This window comes from Pogoniulus pusillus, chromosome 19 (assembly GCF_015220805.1).
Source record: "Pogoniulus pusillus isolate bPogPus1 chromosome 19, bPogPus1.pri, whole genome shotgun sequence".
Lineage (NCBI taxonomy): Eukaryota > Metazoa > Chordata > Aves > Piciformes > Lybiidae > Pogoniulus > Pogoniulus pusillus.
The window spans coordinates 13,823,093-13,842,422 of record NC_087282.1 but is presented as its reverse complement, the minus strand read 5'-3'; the positions used below and the strand labels follow the sequence as shown (position 1 = coordinate 13,842,422).

Here is a 19,330-nt window from a genome sequence, read left to right as displayed (position 1 = left end):
AATGGCTGCTTTTACACGTATTGAGTTTTGAAACTTTTTGTTTCCCCTTCCTTCCCCAGGAGATGAGGCAGAGACTAAATCAAGGGCTGTTCCAATGGAGGAGGAGGAAGATGATGATGATGACGATCCTGAGAATAGGTATGATACCATCCATAAGGACTTAAAAAAGATTATAACACACCCTAGGCGTGGGCGCAAACCGGCACAACGGAAGAGCAAGCAGGTTGTGAAAACCACGACTGCCTGCCTTGTAAAGACTCGCTCACGGGCTTCCCGCAAGTTTGAACAAGGGGCCAGAAAGCAGAGGCCAAAATCCAGAAATGCAAAGAAAGTATTTAGAAGTGTTAATTAACACACCTTGCGTAGGGTGTGTTATAAGTGCACTGCAGCACTGTCTGGTTTGTGTTCATACTCACAGTGAGAAGTTTGTGATGAGTATTTCATTCAGGCAGGTCAAAACCAACTGCTGATCAATGTGAATTTTAGCTAGTTCTATGAATAGAAAATAAAGATTTGCATCTGTGCAGTATGCAGTGCTAGAGTATTTTCAGACTGAATTTGATTATTATTATTATTATTAAATAATTTGCTTCTTTGAAAAAAAAAACAATTAAATCACCTTTTCTCAGTAAATAGAAAACATAGATGTAGAGAAAATAATATTAAATATTTTCAGCTGTTTATTAAACTGAGTTTTAATCGACGGAAGAATACCTGAAGTGACTAATGTCATAGTTAAGACCCTGATTCTACAAGCACTGTGTGTGGGCTGGACTGGTATCACAGAGACAATTAGACATTTTAGCTCTTTGCATAGCTGTTTTCAGAGTTGGGGCTTAATACATACTACTTCAATTTCAAGATGAATGAATATGAATCTCTTTAAGACACAGTTAGGTCAGATGCCCTATTTTACCAGAGATTGAAAGTAATCAAAATTATCTTGGCTGGAAAATGTAAATGCATCATCTTCTGACGAGTGGATACACAACACGAAGGATTACTCCATGATGAGCCACAGTTTCCTTTTGGAAGTTGTTAGAGTGAAATGAGTTATTCAATACATTTTTATACAGTATTTCAAAAACTGATTTTTTTGTGGTTTTTTTTCTCTCTAAGCATGTATGGGACCAGCTTCATAGCTTTGCACAGCAGCTGGTGGAGTCTTTTTCTGCTTTGGAGCCTTTCTAGTTTAGAATATAGTATCTTTGTTTCACAGAGTTGTGTTTTGATCTGTGGCTGAAGTAAATTTTCAAAACATCATTCTCTATCCTTTATGAACCTCAGTGGCGTCAAATTTTTGCCGCTGCTGTAGTTCTTGGTTGTTTTCAGTAATCAAATTGAATCAAATTATTCAGCTTTCGAAGAAGGATGCTCTTCAGGGACTTGACAGCACAGGGTCATAAGCAAAACATGGTAACGTAAGATTTGCTGTGATTTGAATCCTGGATTGATTTTAGTTTTAATTTTTCCTTCTTTTTTGTTTTGTTTGCTTCTTAAGTGTTTCTGGTTGATAACTACAAATGTTACCAACAGATACTAATTATCAGTTGAAGAGTTATATTGGGAAATGAAGTAACCCACTTGCTAACAAGTAAATAAGTACTATGAATTTGAGGTTTGAAAATCAGTTTCTGTACTTTTGTTTTTTACCCTAATCTTTGAACCTGGCGGTTAAAGGAGATATTTCAAATTTATACTAATGAGATGAGGAGGTATTTTTTAGTAATGTTAACCTTCAGACATACGAAGTCTGATTTTACGTTCATCACATTGTACTTGGCACCAAAATCAGATACATAAACTGTAAAAAGACGGAACAAATTTTGAGAAATTAAAAGCTTGTTCTTCTGTTTACTCAACACAAAGTGTTTAAGTAGTTTACCTACTATTCAGATAAGTTGCCTATTTTCTTGCAGGCCAAAGAGGATATGTAGTAGCTATGGGGTATGTGTAGTGTGGGAACTCTCATGTTTGCAGATCTCTAGTTTAGCTGTTCTGTTATTTGCATACCTTTGGATGTGCATGACATGAATATTAATAGTCTTGAAATCATCTTTGCCAAGATGCAATATCCAAGTGGGTCATAATATGACATACAGTATTGTATGCTTTCATCTTATGTTGTGTAATTATCTATTATTGGTCCTTCTGATCTTTTAAATGGTACTGTTTAATATGTTTGCAGTAGTTTTGTTTATTAAGAAGTTAATAGTGTATTTCATGCAGAATGCCTTTAAGTATTTGATGGTTGCAATAAATTTTTGTAAAACATTTTTCTTGTCCAAGCATTTAATTTAATACCACTGTGGCAGCTTGAAAATCAGACTGTTTCAGCAAAGACAGCATTTAGTGTTTGGCAGTTTCCATTATTTTTTTTCCTTAAATGTGTATGGTGTTTCATCCAAATGTTCATCTCTTAAAATATATTTGAAGTGGTTCTAATTTTTTTAGTAATACACCAAAGGCTCATTTAATTCTGTAGCTGGAACAATGCTGGCTTTAACCGCGTAAAAATGTCCTCCCACTCCTCCTCCAGAGGCTTGTTTTGGGCAACCTTGTTTCTAATTATAATTAGTAGGTATTTGTGAACACTGTGTGTGAATTTCTAAAGTCTAACTGGTGATAATACATCACAATAATTGACTGATATTTACAGTTATTATGATCTCACCACAATTTGGGCAAGTATAAATCAGTCCATTATATTGGCACTTAAAGATTCACAAACAAGAATGGTGGAAGTTACCAGATGGACCTACTTTCTACTTCACAAGTGGCTTCACCTATTATTCCATTTTTGCTGAGATGTCTGAAGGGTAATTCCAAGTAGGCCTATATGTAGACTAAACTGCTCCTGGGTGACACCCATTTTTCCTCTCTCCTTTTTAAAAATGTTTTGTTGGTTTTTTTGTTTGTTTTGTTTTACCCTGAGTTAAAAAGTAGATGGTAAAGAGTTGATTATTAATGCATATTGTTGGTGTCATTTGTGCACAGCTGAATTATAAATACCAGTTGGGAAAATGGCCTTTTATCCAGATCTCATGCTATGTGTAGATAAGATGGAGTAGGGTGAGGCAACATGACACACTGAAGGTCACAGCAGAGCAGCAGCAGAAATGAATGAAATGTAAAGGGGAGTTTATGTTGGTGTTTTTTTACTACCTGAAGTCCTGCGCGAAAGGTCAAACATCTCTCTGTGCTGCTTAATTAAATGTGTTTATAGTGTTCAAATGTTACATCTGGTTGGCCAAGATATCTTTTCTGTCCTTGACTTGAGTAAATACCTCGGTATCTTTTGATTTTCATGGGTTTCTTGGGAACAGTGTGAGCGAGGGAGTTTTCATGCTATTTTAGCTTGCTTTTCTTTGTACTTGGCAGTTTGATGTTAGTACAAGAATTAAAATGTTAAAGCTAGCCTGTGAAGTTTCTTAGCTTAGAAACCTGGTCACTTCAATGGGGTTTCTATCTTAAAATAAACATGTGATAGATTATCCTGAGTCACATAATTCCATTTAAAACCTGTTTCAGAAATCCAGTTCGCAATTTATTCTGATTCATATAAGCCATTTGCTAACAGCAGTCATTTGTCAAATTTATTTACAAGACTTATTCCGTTTGGTTGTAATATTGCTTACACTTTTAATTCCCACCAGAGATGGAGTTACTTTAAAAATAGGAGTCTTTTAAATTCTAAACATCTTGGCATCTTACACTCTTCAGCCTAACATGCCGGTAGAACACAATTTCGCTAACAAAGTTCCATCTTAGTTTGATTCAAATGGTTCAATCATGCTTCTAGCTAAAAAAAAAGAGCTCTAATTTTCTATGTAAAAGCAATAACATACAATAGCAAATACTTATTTAGAAACTAGTAAATTTACCCAGTCTGGTTGTTAGTTGTGATGATGCTTAGGCAGTAAATAGCAGTATCTTCTGTTTATGGCTAGTAGGTTTTGTGTGTAGCACTTTCAGATGGATGATACATTTGGGTTGATTTGGTTGTCTCCTTAAAATCTCTGAAAAGAGGAACTAGAAATGTGTCTGATCTTTTGTTAAGAAGCAAAGTCAACCTTTATTTAAACATACAAAGTTAAATTCTAAAGGTGACTTGTGTGGCAGGTAAGTATTGTTACCCATATACGAGTTAACTTTGCTAATGCAACTGAGGGCACTCCAAAATAAGTTAAAGGCAGTACTCTCAGGATTGAATTATAAAGTTTTGCAGCTCTTTAGAGCGTTTCTACTTTTTTCTCTTCCAAAGCAAAAGTTGGGTGATGATACTGTTATTATTTTAAAATGACAAATGTAGCCAGACTGCTGCTGTTCGTATTTCTCGGCACAGGATTCGTTATAATGTACCTTAAAAGCTTTTAAAGCGAAGCAAATCTATGCTATTTCAAGTGGTTCCATTTTGATGAAGAAGTTCTTTTTACCATTAAGAGTTGGAAGAAGTTGTCTTTATTTCTTATGTGAAAAACTATTTATTCCTATTGCTACTAAAAGTGTTGTGATGGGGTTTAAAAAAAACACCACCAACCAAATAAGAACAAAATAAACCCCTGGAAGGACCTAATGCAAAAAATACTTGGAAGAGGATGTTACTTGTGTGTGGACTTTAACTGCATTTGCACTGTGTTATTTTGATATATATGGAATTAAAGCTTACCAAGAGTAGTGTGGTTTAAAGGTTTTCATTCTCAGGACATTTCTCAAAAGAGAGTGTGGATTCTGATGGATACAGGAGTCTATGACTCATTGAGCACTCTTAAGTTCCATCTTTTAATAATAACTGAATATACATTACCATTATAATCTTTTTGGAAAATGTACTGCCACTGTGTGAAGTGTTAGGAGAGGTACCTTGGGAAAATTCCCTTGAAAAGTGTATGTTTTAAGGACATGTTACATGCTGAAAAATGAAATGCATTTAAAATCTGTTTTGTAGTGCTGCACAAAAAAACCCAACAGTGTAATTTTCTGATGTGTAAGCAGCAGTATTTCAGAGATCATTGTTCCTTTGCCAATACCAAGTGAAGCTTGAATGTGGTTTAGGTTCCTGGCACTTCAACTATTGTTTTGACTGGCATAAAAGCTTTCTTATTCAGAGATATGTATGTACAGTGTACATCAATTCTCTTGAAAGGCAAGAAGGACCAAGTTTGATCTATGGAAAAAAAACCCCATTCGTTTGAAATTGATGACTGTGGAACGAAAACTGTAATTGTTCTGGTATTTATGTGAAGAAGGCCTGGTTGCATTCTTTCAGGATTTGTTTTGTTTTCCCCTGGAAGTATGAGTTCTCAGTTAAGTCCACTATTTTGCTATGCTTTTGACATAATCATTTCAGATTTTACCTTGCATAGATTCCTTTTTCCATAGTAACTTCTTGTATGTTAGCTGAAAATATTGCTGTGCTGAAAGAGAGAACAGTTTGTGGAGGAGGAAATAAGCCATATTTTTTCTCTGAAATACAGGCCCCACGGTGTTTGATAAACCTTTTGCATGTGTCTATGCACACATTTGTTTCTTTGTTTGATTGTTTTGCTTTAGTTACTGCAAGGCAAGTGCTTGTAGTTATATGAGGGGTTCAGTGTGAGGTTTTTACCCAAAGCACAATGTAGCAGTTCGCCTTGAGACATGAATTTCCTCAAGTACTAGGGCATCTCTTTTAGTTGGGCTCAGGCAATTAGCTTGCCTCCAACTGTGTTCACAGTATCATCAGGGTTGGAAGAGACCTCACTGATCATCAAGTCCAACCCTTTACCACAGAGCTCAAGGCTAGACCATGGCACCAAGTGCCATGTCCAATCTTGCCTTGAACAGCTCCAGGGACGGTGACTCCACCACCTCCCTGGGCAGCCCATTCCAGTAGCCAATGACTCTCTCAGTGAAGAACTTTCTCCTCACCTCGAGCCTAAATTTCCCCTGATGCAGCTTGAGGCCACCTGAGAGAAGAGAGCAACCTCTTCCTGGCCACAACCACCCCTCAGGTAGTTGTAGACAGCAATAACATCACCCCTGAGCCTCCTCTTCCATTCTATGTTACCATTCTATGTTGAGGTAGGGTAATAAATTATTAGGTTAACTTACGAGTTAATACATATTACAACAGTACTTTTCTCCTTGTTTTAAAGGTGTGTTCAGTGATATGCTGTTATTAAACCTGTTAATGCTCACATATACTGTAGTCAAGTCGATTCAGTGCCTCAGGAAACGAATCTCATTGATTTAAATTAAGTAAGCGCGATAACCGGTTTTGGAGGGAATGATTTGAGTATTAGGATTTGGTCTTCCACATCCTCATATCCTTATTACAGTTAGAATTCATCTAGGTGGCTGTTCCAGGACTAACAAGAGTCCATCCAAATAGATCATGAACAAAGCAAAATGTTTTAACATTGTACTTTTTCTAGCTGTCTCCAGTTGTGCTGTAAACCAGGAAACATCTTTTTAAAGAACCGTTGTACAGCTTTATGTTCTAAAAGCTAGTTAAAACGTTGCATTTAACATGAGGTTTTTGCTGATACATCCTGTCTTGCCCCAATGACTTTTTATCATGTCTTGTCCAGCTTTCAGCCTTTTTCTTGATATTTTCAATGGTATGGGATTACAGTTATCATTTGTAGATTTCCTTGAACGATAGAATAAATAGTTTTTTCTGTTTTGCTTCAAAGAATTGCCAAGAAAATGCTTTTAGAAGAAATCAAAGCAAATCTTTCCTCTGATGAGGATGCATCTTCAGATGATGAATCAGATGAAGGAAAAAAGAAAATTGGAAAACAAACTGAAAACGCAGCAGATGATGGTGAGCACTGAAAAGCATCTGGGGAAAAAGCAATATTGTAGGGCTTGTCATAATTTCCATGGTCACTTGGGAAAATGATCATGATTCAATTTAGTTTTCAACAAAGGTCATTGATGTTAAGAAGTAGTTGCCAAATGGAGGTCATTGTACATGCTCACGGGGACTATGGTCTCTTAAGCTCCTATAAATGTATTTTTTTTGTTAACAGTCTGATATTTGTAACCAGTTGAGATGTAGGGATTTGTGAGGAATAATCTAGACAGAGCAGTAGGAAGTGTGAATGCATGGCAGAGATCTGACTAACGTACACAGTCACTGGAGCAGACATTGCAAGTGTTCAGCACCATAAAGTACTTGAGATTTGAGGGAACAGCAGTATGTTGTTGCTCATAGTTACCTGGAAAAGCAAAGAATTTAGCTTACGTCAATTCATATCTTAATACTGGGTTTAACTAAGAAAAATAATGATCAGTGTGCATGTTTTACTCTGACAGAAGAGAATGAGAAAGAAGATAATTCTGATTCGGAGTCAGAGGAAGAGGAATCAAAGAAGCCCAGATACAGACACAGGCTGCTGAGGCACAAGCTGACAGTGAGCGATGGAGAATCTGGTGAAGAAAAAAAGGTGAAACCAAAAGAGAAAAAAGAAGGGAAGCGCAGAAGTAGAAGGAAAGGTACGTAATTCTGGCCTTTTTTGTCACAAAATGTACTTGCTTCTCTGAGTAACCCCAAAGCATATCAGAATGGAGACCCAAAACTCTGTCATGTAAAAATCTCTGCATAAACCTTTTTTGGGTGTTAAATCTGAAATTCCATTTTCTGTGTTTTGTTTAAAACGTTGAGTACAAATGCAGCTCTGCTTATTGTATCCTCTGAATTGAATTAATCTTGCTGAATGTTAGAATATTAATCTTAAATAACAAAGGCAAACCCAGCATGTTTCATTTGTGAAAAATAGTTTTGTCCCTTATGTAATTTCTTTCTTTAATTTGCACTATTAGTAGAGCCTTGTGCTTCAGAAACGTCACTATCCTGGAATTTGAATGCTGTGTGCATTAGCTGAACAGCAGATGGCACTATGAAATGATGCTTGACTTGGATTTTTCCTTTTCACGGCTGCATGCAAGAACAAAGGAGCTGTCAGCCCCTTGCAGTTAATAGTTCTCAGCAGAGGAGGGGGGTGGTCAGTGTAGATGCTGCACAATTCTGTGGCCAGGGGAAGTCAGGGTACACAGTACTTTTGTGTTGCACTAATGCTAGGTGAAAGATGCAGTGCAGTTTGTTTATTGCTTGCCTTCATGACAACTCATTTTTATCTTGAGTGTATAGTCATGCTCTTCCTCCCTTATGGAATTAATAATTCTACCAACAATGTTTCTTTCAAGAGAAGTAATTTTAAATTACAGTGGCAATATGCTGATAAGATGCACCCAGACCAATTCTTAGGATTCTTAAGTGTTGAGCGCACTAGGCTCAGCCAGAACAATATATTTCAGCTCACTGGGTGTCAGCCCTGTATTATTAATATTCCATTTCCTCATGAACACAAAACAATGCTTTTTTTAGGCCTTGTTACCCATAAAACAGTTAAGCTTTCCACTGTGTTCAAGGTCAAGCCAAAATTCTAAAGGTGTGAAATGGCATGATGATCTTAATTACCTATAAATGCCAGTGAGAGCTCCTAAAAATAGTTATGCAAGGATTACCTAATGCTGCTTTTTTTAGTTATCTTCTGAGTCCTTTTTAAACTTGCATTACCTGAAGAAACATCAAGCCACAAATACAGTAATATAATTACATATGTTGTTATTAATTAAGGGTTGTTTGAGTAAGCGAAGTATTGATTATGAAATCATATGTGAAATGTTTGAAACAAAAGCTGCCATTCCACTCATCTGTTTTCTGAAGTTCTGTGCTGTCCCCCACTATGTTCTCTCCTCCAGACCTTCAAAATGTGACACCTTCTAAGATAATGCTCTCTGTCATTTGCATGTAAAATGTCCATACATGTTTTCATGCCTGAAGATCTCAAGTCTTGCTCACGCAGGACTTGTGTGCTTATGTGTTAAGCTTTTCCACTCTACCCTTATATTCCTGTTGCTTCTTATTAGTGTGTTTAATGGCTCCCACACTGTCTAAAATGAACTTTTACAGTGCTTATTGATCTTAGAAAGTTTGTTGTATAATTAGGTGTGTAATATTGCTAACTTTGCAGTAATTATCCAACATGATATCATACTTTTTTTCTTGAAGTGAGCAGTGATGATTCAGATGACTCCGAGTTTCATGAATCTGCAGTTAGTGAAGAAATCAGTGAGTCTGAAGATGAGCAGCGTCCAAGAACAAGGTATAAATAACACTTAACTGTGCTCATCTTGTGTTTGGGTTTTGGATTTTAATAATGTGATTTAGGCAGTGAGATGGTAAATGATAAAGATCAGTCCTTAAAGCTGTTGATAGTTTTTGTCTGTAACTTGGTATCTGCTAAAAAATGAGCTTTCCAGCAAATGTGAGAATGTTGAATTTGTACCACAGTATGTGGTACACAGCAGTTTGATGAGCCAATGTGAAAAAAAAGGTTAACAAAAAATAAGCATTTTTATGACAATCTCTATTCAGACATGGTAGATTGAAGTAGAAAACTACTACTACTTAGCAATTCTGAGATTCTTCAGGATCTGGAGTCAGCTGTTACTATGTGTGTTGAATGAGCTGAGGAGAAGGAAGGACCTTAGAAGTAAACCTCTGACTGCACAAAAGGCAGTTTATATTCTGTTAGTTAGTGGTGTAGTTTGTGTACTGGTTTTAGATTTTTTTTTCAGTGAGGCAATGAATCGTTGTTTATCAGTAATACTCTGGATTTCTGGATTGTTTTTTTAATCAGATCTGCCAAGAAAGCTGAGGCAGAAGAAAACCAGCGCAGCTACAAACAGAAAAAGAAACGAAGGCGTATAAAGGTTCAGGAGGATTCTTCAAGTGAAAACAACAATAAGGTACTACATTGTGTTCTTAAATTCATATTTCTTGTGTAGCGTGAATTAATAAGTTTTGATATTTTCTCAGGGACTTGAATATCTCAAACAGCTCTGTAGAAAGTAAAAAATGACATGATTTTGCCGTGTTTCTTCAGTGCTAAAGCTTGTGAAATGGCACCGTTGTGGAGAGAAAGCACTGAGTGGAGCTAAACCCATTTCTTGATAAAAATTCACAGTATCTTCCAAGTAAATGGATTTTCTAAACTAAATGTAGAAGATGACATAGTAGGTTAAGGCTTTCCTAGTATTAGTGTTTCATTTTCTGTGTGGTGTAGATGATAGCTGGTCCAGTCAAGCACCACTGGAACAGAAAAATGGTTCTTTAGTAATAGTCATTAGCTACCGTCAGATTATAACAGTACCTACCATTAGCATTGACTTTGTACAGCTGGCCTTATCTTCAGTGTCTCAGAATACATTATAGTTAAGGTGGCATTTCTTTTGTCATGCTGGCTAAATTGTTCTTTTAAAAAGTATAATTTTTTGAATGAGCTGTACTCTCACCTCTGTACATAAAAATTTACTTGTCTAAAAATGTTGGATTTCATGGTCTGTGGGATTATTTTCTTGCTAATACTTAATTTATTTCATTTGTAATAGAGTAATTCTGAGGATGAGGAAAATGATGATTCAAAATCTCCTGGAAAAGGCAGGAAGAAAATAAGGAAAATTATTAAAGATGATAAACTTAGAACAGAAACACAAAATGCACTTAAAGAAGAAGAAGAAAGAAGAAAACGTATAGCAGAAAGAGAACGGGAGAGAGAGAAACTAAGAGAGGTATGCTCTATTCTTAGTGAAATGAGAGGAAGCTGAACTGTTGATGATGTTCAGATGATGTATTTCTGCCTCAGTTTAATTTGATAGGTAGTTTTAAAAATATTTACATGTAGCCTTGTAAGCCATAAGTTTTATGTGCAGTTTCCTATGGGTTACAATTGGTAAGTTTTATTGAGGACTGCTGAGGTCTCTATAAAGCTGTTTCAGTTGCCTGTGGTTTTATTTTCCAAGGGGAGAGCACTCACTCTAAGCTGTGATGCACTGTAAAGAAGTTAAGGTTTCTCTCTATTAAATAAATGACTGCTGATTTTGCTAAAGCTGGTGTCTGTCAGATGCTTGGTGCAACTGATGTGTGAAGTTGTCCTATGGTGCCCTGTTTCTACTTCCAGGTGATAGAGATAGAAGATGCTTCACCTCTAAAGTGTCCCATTACAACCAAGCTGGTTTTAGATGAAGATGAAGAAACCAAAGAACCGTTAGTGCAGGTTCACAGGAGTATAGTTACCAGACTGAAACCACACCAAGTAGATGGTAAGAAAAAAGAGTTTAAAATTATTTTTGGTGGGGAGGTTTTGTTGTCTTTTTTTTCCCCTCCACTGCAACCTGAATCAGTATCGTAAGAAAAACCTAGTCAGGCAGATGCCACAATGTCAGGTTTAACGCTTTAGTTTTGGAAGTAGAGTAAATGAGATCAGCAATACATAGTTCTGTTTCACAGGCAAAAAAAACCTAGAAATGTAAAATTGTAAGGGACCTCAGAATCATTTCATTATCCACACTGATGCAGAATCAGTATAATGAGTAAAAATATACTTGGGGAATTAATTCATTCACTTTTTACATTTTTCAGTGAAGATGTAAAAAATCTTGCAGTACTGGCTTTCTCAACAGAAAATGGTACCTGCCATGACTGCAAATCAAGTCAACTTCTACGTTCCGTTTCAAGTGAGGGAGACAGGAGAATAACCTATCACAGTTTTCCACAGCTCGTTCTTCACAGTTCTTCATTTACAAGCTCTCCACTTTAGTAAGCAGCTTGTGGGCTTGTTTCAACTCTTAAAGGGAGGTGCCTTGAACCAGACCCGAGCAGTCAAGTTGAAGACTAACATGTGCTAACAACAGCATAGTAGAGTACAACTCCACAATAAATACGTTGCAGAGGACTAAAAAGTCACCCAGCAGACTTTCAATTTGTTAATGCATTTTGTTATGTAGCATATATTTCCTTTTTCAACTTTGACAGTTCTTGATTTTTTTTCCTCTTCAAGCATAAAACTTAACGTCTGATTTGTCATGGCAAGATTTCTTCTAGTTGGTTTTGGATAATTTTGCTTATTTACCAAGATAATTGCAGACTTTTCATGAAGCCCTTGCCACATTTTTTTCCTGTCACTGCTTTCCACCCTGTTTCCTCTTTCCACCCTGTCTCTGAGATGCAATCATCTACAGTCTGCACATATATTCTAACCCAGATGCCACAACTTCAGTTAAAATAGAGAATATAATTGAGTTCATGAGAAAGGTGAACCCACATCCAACTCACTGGACAAAAATGAATCAATTGTTATCCAGAGCACTGCTTTGCTGAGCGTTATCCTGATCTTACAGTGATCACACCTATCTCCTACTGAGTGAACTTTAATAAAATGACTGTTTAATAAGATGTTCAATGATATCCTTCAGGTGTTCAGTTCATGTGGGATTGCTGTTGTGAATCTGTGAAAAAAACAAAGTCATCTCCTGGTTCTGGATGCATTCTTGCACACTGCATGGGTCTGGGGAAAACGTTGCAGGTAAAAAACAAATGTCTTGTTTACTAATCTGTAGTTTGCTCTCAAAAGCTGATCCAGCAAAAGCCAATTTTACTGACTTTCAGAACACAGTAAAACCTGTTGTTTTCTAGGCAATGGCTCAATGAGAGTTAGTGAAATAAAATGTTCTGTAAAGACGTTTTGAGAAAGAAGTTGTGCTTCATAGTATATAGCTGTGAAAGTCCTGATACACACTTGTGCTTCCTCTGTTTTTGGAAGATATAAAATTAGATTAGTGATTGATTAGTGAAAAGCTCATGTTAAATTGTAAGTGATTTCTAGCTCCTTTGCAATTCAGAATATGAAAATACAGCCAGTAGGAGACACACTTCAGGAACAGATGTTTCAAGGACAGTTTAATGATCTTAAGCATGTTGTGGGGTTTTTTTTCCTATCTTCCTCATTCATGTGTTGCACCTTAAACTAAGTTCACTTTTCTCAGTGGTTTTTCAGTTGATTTGTTGTGCTGATAAAGTAGAGGTTTGTCAGGGTTGTTGTGTTGTGGGTGTTTTATGCCAGACTTCTTTAGTATCGAAAGTCAGATGCTTTGTGTTTTAATATAAACAGTGTTTTGCTACAGTTTAGATTCTTCTGGGTTGAGGGGCAGGAGACATTTGTTTTCTATTTCCATAATTGTCCATACGTACATATTTTTGGATTGTTTTGCATCGCAAACATTTAAGACCTGAAGCTTCCACTGCTGTGGCAGTTGACTACAGGCCATACATTCAACCTTTTTTATCACTTTGTAGCTTTGCAATTCTTTATTTCCTGAGATCTTCAATCTTTCCTTGTCACGTTCCTTCTTCTTGGCAATGCTGAAGACTGCTTTGTAAAAACTCTTTGTGTGTTTCGTAAAATATTTTCATCTTTCGTGGTATGAATCAAGTGGCTCTTCAGTCATGGTATAAGTTGCACAGTGAACAGCTTAGAACTTCTATTAGTCTTTAAAATCTGAAGCTCCATCCCCATCTTAGTGTTTCCTCTGAAACTGATCACCAGGCAGTTGCTAAAAAAAATTCTCCTGGCTCTTTTTCTTGAGTCTCTTATAATCATTGTAGGCCTCAGGAGAGGCTTCATCTTTGAAGGAGATAGAGGATGAGAAGTGCTTTTCTTGAATTCCCTGCATCTGAATGTTTATGTTTTTCCAGGGCAGCCAGGGGTAGTGAATTCTTTTTTGGTTTTGTTTTTTTCCAAGGATCTGTCTTCACAGATTTTGGGTTTGTGTTTAGTTGCATGTAACATCACCACAAATGCTGTGAGCAAACAACTGAAGAGGGCTTTCCATCCTGATGCTCTGCTGCCTGGTCTGCTCCCAGGAATCCCTTTAGTGAAAGTTATTTGACGGAGGAAACTTTCCCTTTGATTGTGGTGAAGAGGGAAATTTTTGAGAACTCTGAAGAAGGAGGCAAGGTAACAACCTTACCTGCACTTCAAAAGGCCCTGAAAAAAGTAGGGCCACTTCTGTCTCTTTGCCATTCACCTTCATTGGTGCTGTTTTCTCATTCTGGGAGGAGAGAGATACTCCCTTGTGCTTGAGACAAGTGGCTAGTCAAGTGGTTTATGAAACTTTTCCATCCCTGGGTGGAACTGCAGCATTAGAATTCTAACTTGCCATTTCTGCAGACTGTGGAATTGATTAGAACTGATTTAAGGATCAATCAGAGTCTTCCTGTGCCTTCCTTAGCTACAAAGTTACTTGGCAGATCTGCATAGTGCTCTGTTGAGTTTATGACCAGCCAGACTAGAGCATCTGAACAGCCAGTGCTCATGCAACACTTAATTCTAAATTCTTCCTTCAGGCTCCAGATTTGGACATGCTTTACTCATGCTTTGCAGTACAGTCTCTATAGCATGGTGGTGATGGTTCTTAAAGAGATTTTCTTCCGATGGTGAGGAAGGGATTCTCAAAGCATTTGTGAGGAAATGCCATTTCACCATCCTCTTCCATCTTGGTCATTTGTGGTAGAAGCTTCCCCGTTGGGTTGGGAAGAAGCTCTATCACCTGACCTGAAGGCTCAAGATCTGTTCATTCATAGAGAGATCAGTGTATCAATGTGCTGGAATTCCAAGCTGTATGAGAGAAGTCTTAACAATTCTGTGCTGTAGCTAGATACACAGTTTGCAAGTGACAACAACAGGCTTTACGATCTCGTTAGTCACTTAGCAAAAGAAATGCTAAGGTCGTCTTGACAAGTGTTTTGTCTCTGGCACTTGCACGTTTGGAGTGAGGTGTCTAAGTAGTTTTTAGTTTGCCTCCCTAGTTGGTGTTTGTTGTAGTCAGCGCACCTGAATGCTGCTAGATAGCAGACTTGGCTTGGCTTGAAGTCTTTCATTGTTATTTTTAGAGATTGAAATTAGCTCCAGGAGGAAATCTTGAGGGATTTCAACAAGAGATACCTGTTTATTTTTGCCTAGTGTTAGCTTTACCTTACTGGGTCAGATGGCTTCCTCCTTCTTGTGTCTTTACTGTTAACCAATGCTACTTAGGATTCTTCAAAAAGTAAAGTCGCACAAGTAATACTCAATCCTGCTCTCCTGACCATGCTCAAACAAGTGTGTTTAGGACTTTCTCATTCTGAGGATCTTCTTTCTTGACCTGCAAATTGCAGGATATTGTCATGGAGCTCTTAAGCTAGTCTAATATCATCAGATTCTTTAGGTCCCTGAAGATTCCTCTGCAAAGAACAGGCTCAAAGGTATGAAGGGAAGCTTGGTTTCAGGGAGCTTTCTGATGTGGGAGGTTTTCATGGAGTCACAGGGTGGCTTTAAAAAAAGAGGATTTGCAGATGATCAGAGTGACTCCATTCACTCTGTGTACTGTTTAGGTAAAACAGGCTGCAGTCATGGTTGGTTGTGGTGCACAGCATGAAGACAAGATGTCCTAGCAGTGTCTTCTGTGTGACTTTGTACAGTTATATTTTAGACACTGAATATTTAGTTTGTTGAAATATTTTACAGCAGAATGTACTGAACCCTGTAATGCCATTTATTCAGCCCTTAAAAGAGCTAAATCAGTGACGTATTTCAGCAACCTTTGCAAGCTACAGAGAATAATGGCAGTAAAGGATCAGAGAAATAAGACAATTAGGGACTTGCTGGTGGTCCAGGATATGGAACTTCTGTGATTAGTCTTCACGGCTATTTTTTTCATCTGAACATGAGATGCTTTTGTCTTGATCACAAAACCATTAGTAATTCCTTTCTTATTGCATCATCTAAAAGCAGTTTGTTGCATGGTGTTCCAGGCTTAGTCAAGTGCAGTTTGAAATATGGCAACTCCGATGGAATGCCAAGATTTGATCCAGAAAGAACTTTCCAGGTGTTGTACAGTTGGGTGGATTAGTGTAGTTTTCACCATTATAAAAGTGGAGTGAGAGCTGGAGCTGCCATGGTGACTCTTCTGCCCCTGAGTTTTTACCTCTAGTCCTATCTTGATTTGCTAATGCACAAGAAGATTTAGGTGTGCTTTCCCAAGCCTAAAGGAGCTGTTACTGTTTGCTATGTACAGCCAGTCTGGCTACTTGGAAAGCGTTTCAGTGACCTGCTTTAGAGCAGTTTTGAGAGATCTGTGTGTGAATAATGCTTGTTATTTTTCTTTCCCTGCATTTAATACTCATTGTTTCGGTGTTTTATCTGTTTTTCCCTATTGCAGGTAGTAAGTTTTCTTCACACAGTCTTGCTATGTGACAAGCTGGATTTTCGGACAGCTCTGGTTGTGTGTCCGCTGAACACTGCCTTGAACTGGTTGAATGAGTTTGAAAAATGGCAAGAAGGCTTAGAAGATGATGAAAAACTAGAGGTATAAGGTCTAAAGATTTCTTAAAAATTAAGTAGTAGAACAGTTTACATAGCTGGGAAGCAGTACCACTGAAAATACAGGCTAAGGAATGCACATTAGGTTAAAAATCTCCTTGCTTTAGTAAGCCTAACATATTTAAAAGTTGCAGCAGTCCTTTGGTATTTTAAGAGAAGTGTAAGCCTCTTGTTTCCTCTTTGAAAGGTCTGTGAGCTAGCAACTGTGAAACGCCCTCAAGAGAGAAGCTACATGCTGCAGCGCTGGCAAGATGAAGGTGGAGTGATGATAATTGGCTATGAGATGTATCGTAATCTTGCACAAGGCAGGAATGTGAAGAGTAGAAAACTTAAAGAAATATTTAATAAAGCTTTAGTTGATCCAGGTAAGTGAAAATTTATACAAGTATATATTGTGCTGTGTTTCCTGGTTTAGGTATATGGGCTAAGTAATCTTGCAAATGGAAAAATCTATTCCAGTAATGTTAGTAAAAATGTGATCATTTTCTTTGTTTGCTTTTCCTAAGTTACAGAAATAATTGCTCAGAAACTTACTCATCTGCTTTTGTAAACAGATTTTTGAAGCAGCCTTTTCTATTAAACCTAATAGTCTGGAGAAGACAAGGCTAAGGGGCGATCTTACTGCTTTTCACAGCTACCTGATTATGGCCTGTGGTGAGGCTGGCGTTGGTCTCTTCTCCCAAGTAACCAGCAATATGATGAGAGAAAATGGGTTTAAGTTGTGGCCAGGGGAGGTTTAGATGGGGTATTAGGAAGAATTTGTTTACTGTAAGAATGTTCAGGCATTGGAACAGGCTGCCCAGGGAGGTGGTAGAGTTGCCATCCCTGGAGATGTTCAAGGAATGTGTAGATGTGGTGCTTCAGTTGTAGTTTAGTGGGCATGGTAGTTGGGTTATGGTTGGGCTTGATGATCTTTTCCAGCCTTAATGATTCTGTGATTCAAATAAGTGACTACAGGAATATATACTGGAAATTTTTTCTAATAGCTATTAAGTCTTTTGCTGCTAGCATTGCTTTCTTTGCGAGGTGATTTGAAGAGACTCTGTTGGGAACCTAAATTTATTTTAATCTGCTAATTTACTAAAGCCACAAAGTGCTTTGCCCTTGATAGAAATGTACCATTAAGGGAACAACTACACATGAAAAGCAATTGAGAATGTACCTTAGAAGTATGAACAAACAAGTGAGAATTAAGTGCTAATTAATTGATTGCAGATAAAGCACTTAGACTAAAAAGTAATAAAAAAAATAAGAAGTGGATGCCTGGTTTGAGATCAGCTGAACTGAGCAAACTTCTGTGAGCGCTTAAAAATACTCCAAGATGATATAACCAACCTAATGGTCATCAAAAGGAACTAAAAAATTTGGGATTAGCAATTTCCACCAAAACAGCAAAATGTTCTTACAAATTCTGTAGTGGCAAGTGATGTCTGAAAATGGTTTATCTTTATGCAGCTTGCAGCATACCTTGAACACTGTTTTTAAAAGGCACCTTTGTTATATCACAGCATTAACCAGGTTGGAAAAGACCTTTGAGATTAAGTCCAACCTACATTTGTAAATTTGATACTTATCTTGGAGTTGAGAATGCTGGATAGAGTAAATGGTTTATTTGGTTCTGCAGGTAGGTTTTCTTGGATTTAATTGTCTGGTTGGACTGTAGGTTTCTTGACAGACTGTGACTGATTTTTTTGATTGATGAAATACAGCATTGGTCTCATTTATAATTGCTCTTTATGCTGGAAATGTTCACAGCCTGGTTGGATGTGGGGCTTTGAGCACCCTACTCTTGAAAGTTCCTTCCAACCCACCCCATTCTGTGATTAGATGAGCTTGATTTTTGTGAAGTTTCAAATAATAGACTAGGGCTGTGAGTTTCATTCTGACAGGCAAAGGGATCCTTCTAGTGGGAGCAATAGCTGCGGTTATTTGCATTGGCCAAATGGAACTGGCATCTCCAGCTTTGCGGGAAGTCTGTTTGAGCATTAATAAATGCTCTGCCAGTTTGACTCAGTAAATCACATAACTGCTGTGGAGTCAGGGAGGCTTCAGTACAGTAGCTGATGAATTATTTGTGCGCTCATAAGCATTCTTTGTAACAATGAAGAATGTGCACCGGCTACCAGTGGGTTTTCTCACTCCCATTAGTGCTGCAGTTACAAAAACAACCCCAAAACCCAACAACAACAAAAATGGGGAACAAAGGGTGCTGTCTGTGTCTGGTCTGCTCAGGATTTGTTGAGAATGTTGCTAGGAAAGTCAAAGCTAGAGAAGAAAAGGTGTGAGCTGCTGTCTTGAAGTAGTGGTGACAGAACAGCAGCTTTCTATTCAGTTCTGGTGCAGTGATGTTGATTGGTGTAATGATTGATATTTCTGGTTCTTTTTTCCTTTTGGAAAGTGTAAGGGAAGCTCAACATAGGGGTTGCTACCACTTATCTTTTCAGTAATCACTTCTTCCATGGCTTTGTATTTATGTAACTTCAAAAACACTGGTCTGTGGAGAGAGGTGGCATGTTGGGCATGAGATTTTATGGAGGAGACAGTGGCTTGTGTAACCTCTGTCCCGTCTCTTGGTTTTTACACCCTGCTTATAGACACAGTTCTGTTCTGATTCCAAACCTCTTGAGACAATTTAAAGCAGTGTGGTGGCACACTGTTTGTGATTAGTTTGTTTTTTTTTTTTTAACTTGTGGATTTAATCAAGTTCAGAAACTGCAGCACATTGAACCCTATAGATTTCGAATCATTTCATATGAAGATGGAGCCCCCTGTTTTATTCTCTTCTTGGTTTAGTTGATTGGTAGGATGGAACCAAACTGTAAGGGAAACAATCTTTTAATAGCTCTGTAATTATTTTTGTGTTGCTTCAAATCTTTTCCTATTTTAATTACAAAGAAGACAGAAATGTTCATTTCTTGCTATCCATTAATTGTTGGATGCACTTGCATGGGCCAAATTGATGAGAGGAATGTTGCAGCCACCATCATTTGTTTCTATCTTCATGCATCACAGCATGGGTGATACAGCAGGCTGCCAGAGAAAGAGTTTTGGAGCTATGTGCTGGCTTACTGCTGTGACTG

General features: G+C 37.6%; 1 protein-coding gene across 3 annotated transcripts in view; it reads left to right on the top strand.

Moving 5' to 3' along the window:
* The window catches only part of ATRX (ATRX chromatin remodeler), an 85,843-nt gene that overhangs the window by 32,151 nt on the left and 34,362 nt on the right, over nt 1-19,330 (top strand). For all 3 annotated transcript variants that reach the window (XM_064159377.1, XM_064159376.1, XM_064159378.1), the window contains 10 exons: nt 60-138; nt 6,678-6,808; nt 7,303-7,482; nt 9,062-9,155; nt 9,693-9,801; nt 10,444-10,623; nt 11,013-11,154; nt 12,307-12,416; nt 16,090-16,236; nt 16,438-16,615. In XM_064159377.1, coding sequence (XP_064015447.1) covers nt 60-138; nt 6,678-6,808; nt 7,303-7,482; nt 9,062-9,155; nt 9,693-9,801; nt 10,444-10,623; nt 11,013-11,154; nt 12,307-12,416; nt 16,090-16,236; nt 16,438-16,615 — 1,350 coding nt within the window. The remainder of the gene's footprint in view (nt 1-59; nt 139-6,677; nt 6,809-7,302; nt 7,483-9,061; nt 9,156-9,692; nt 9,802-10,443; nt 10,624-11,012; nt 11,155-12,306; nt 12,417-16,089; nt 16,237-16,437; nt 16,616-19,330) is intronic.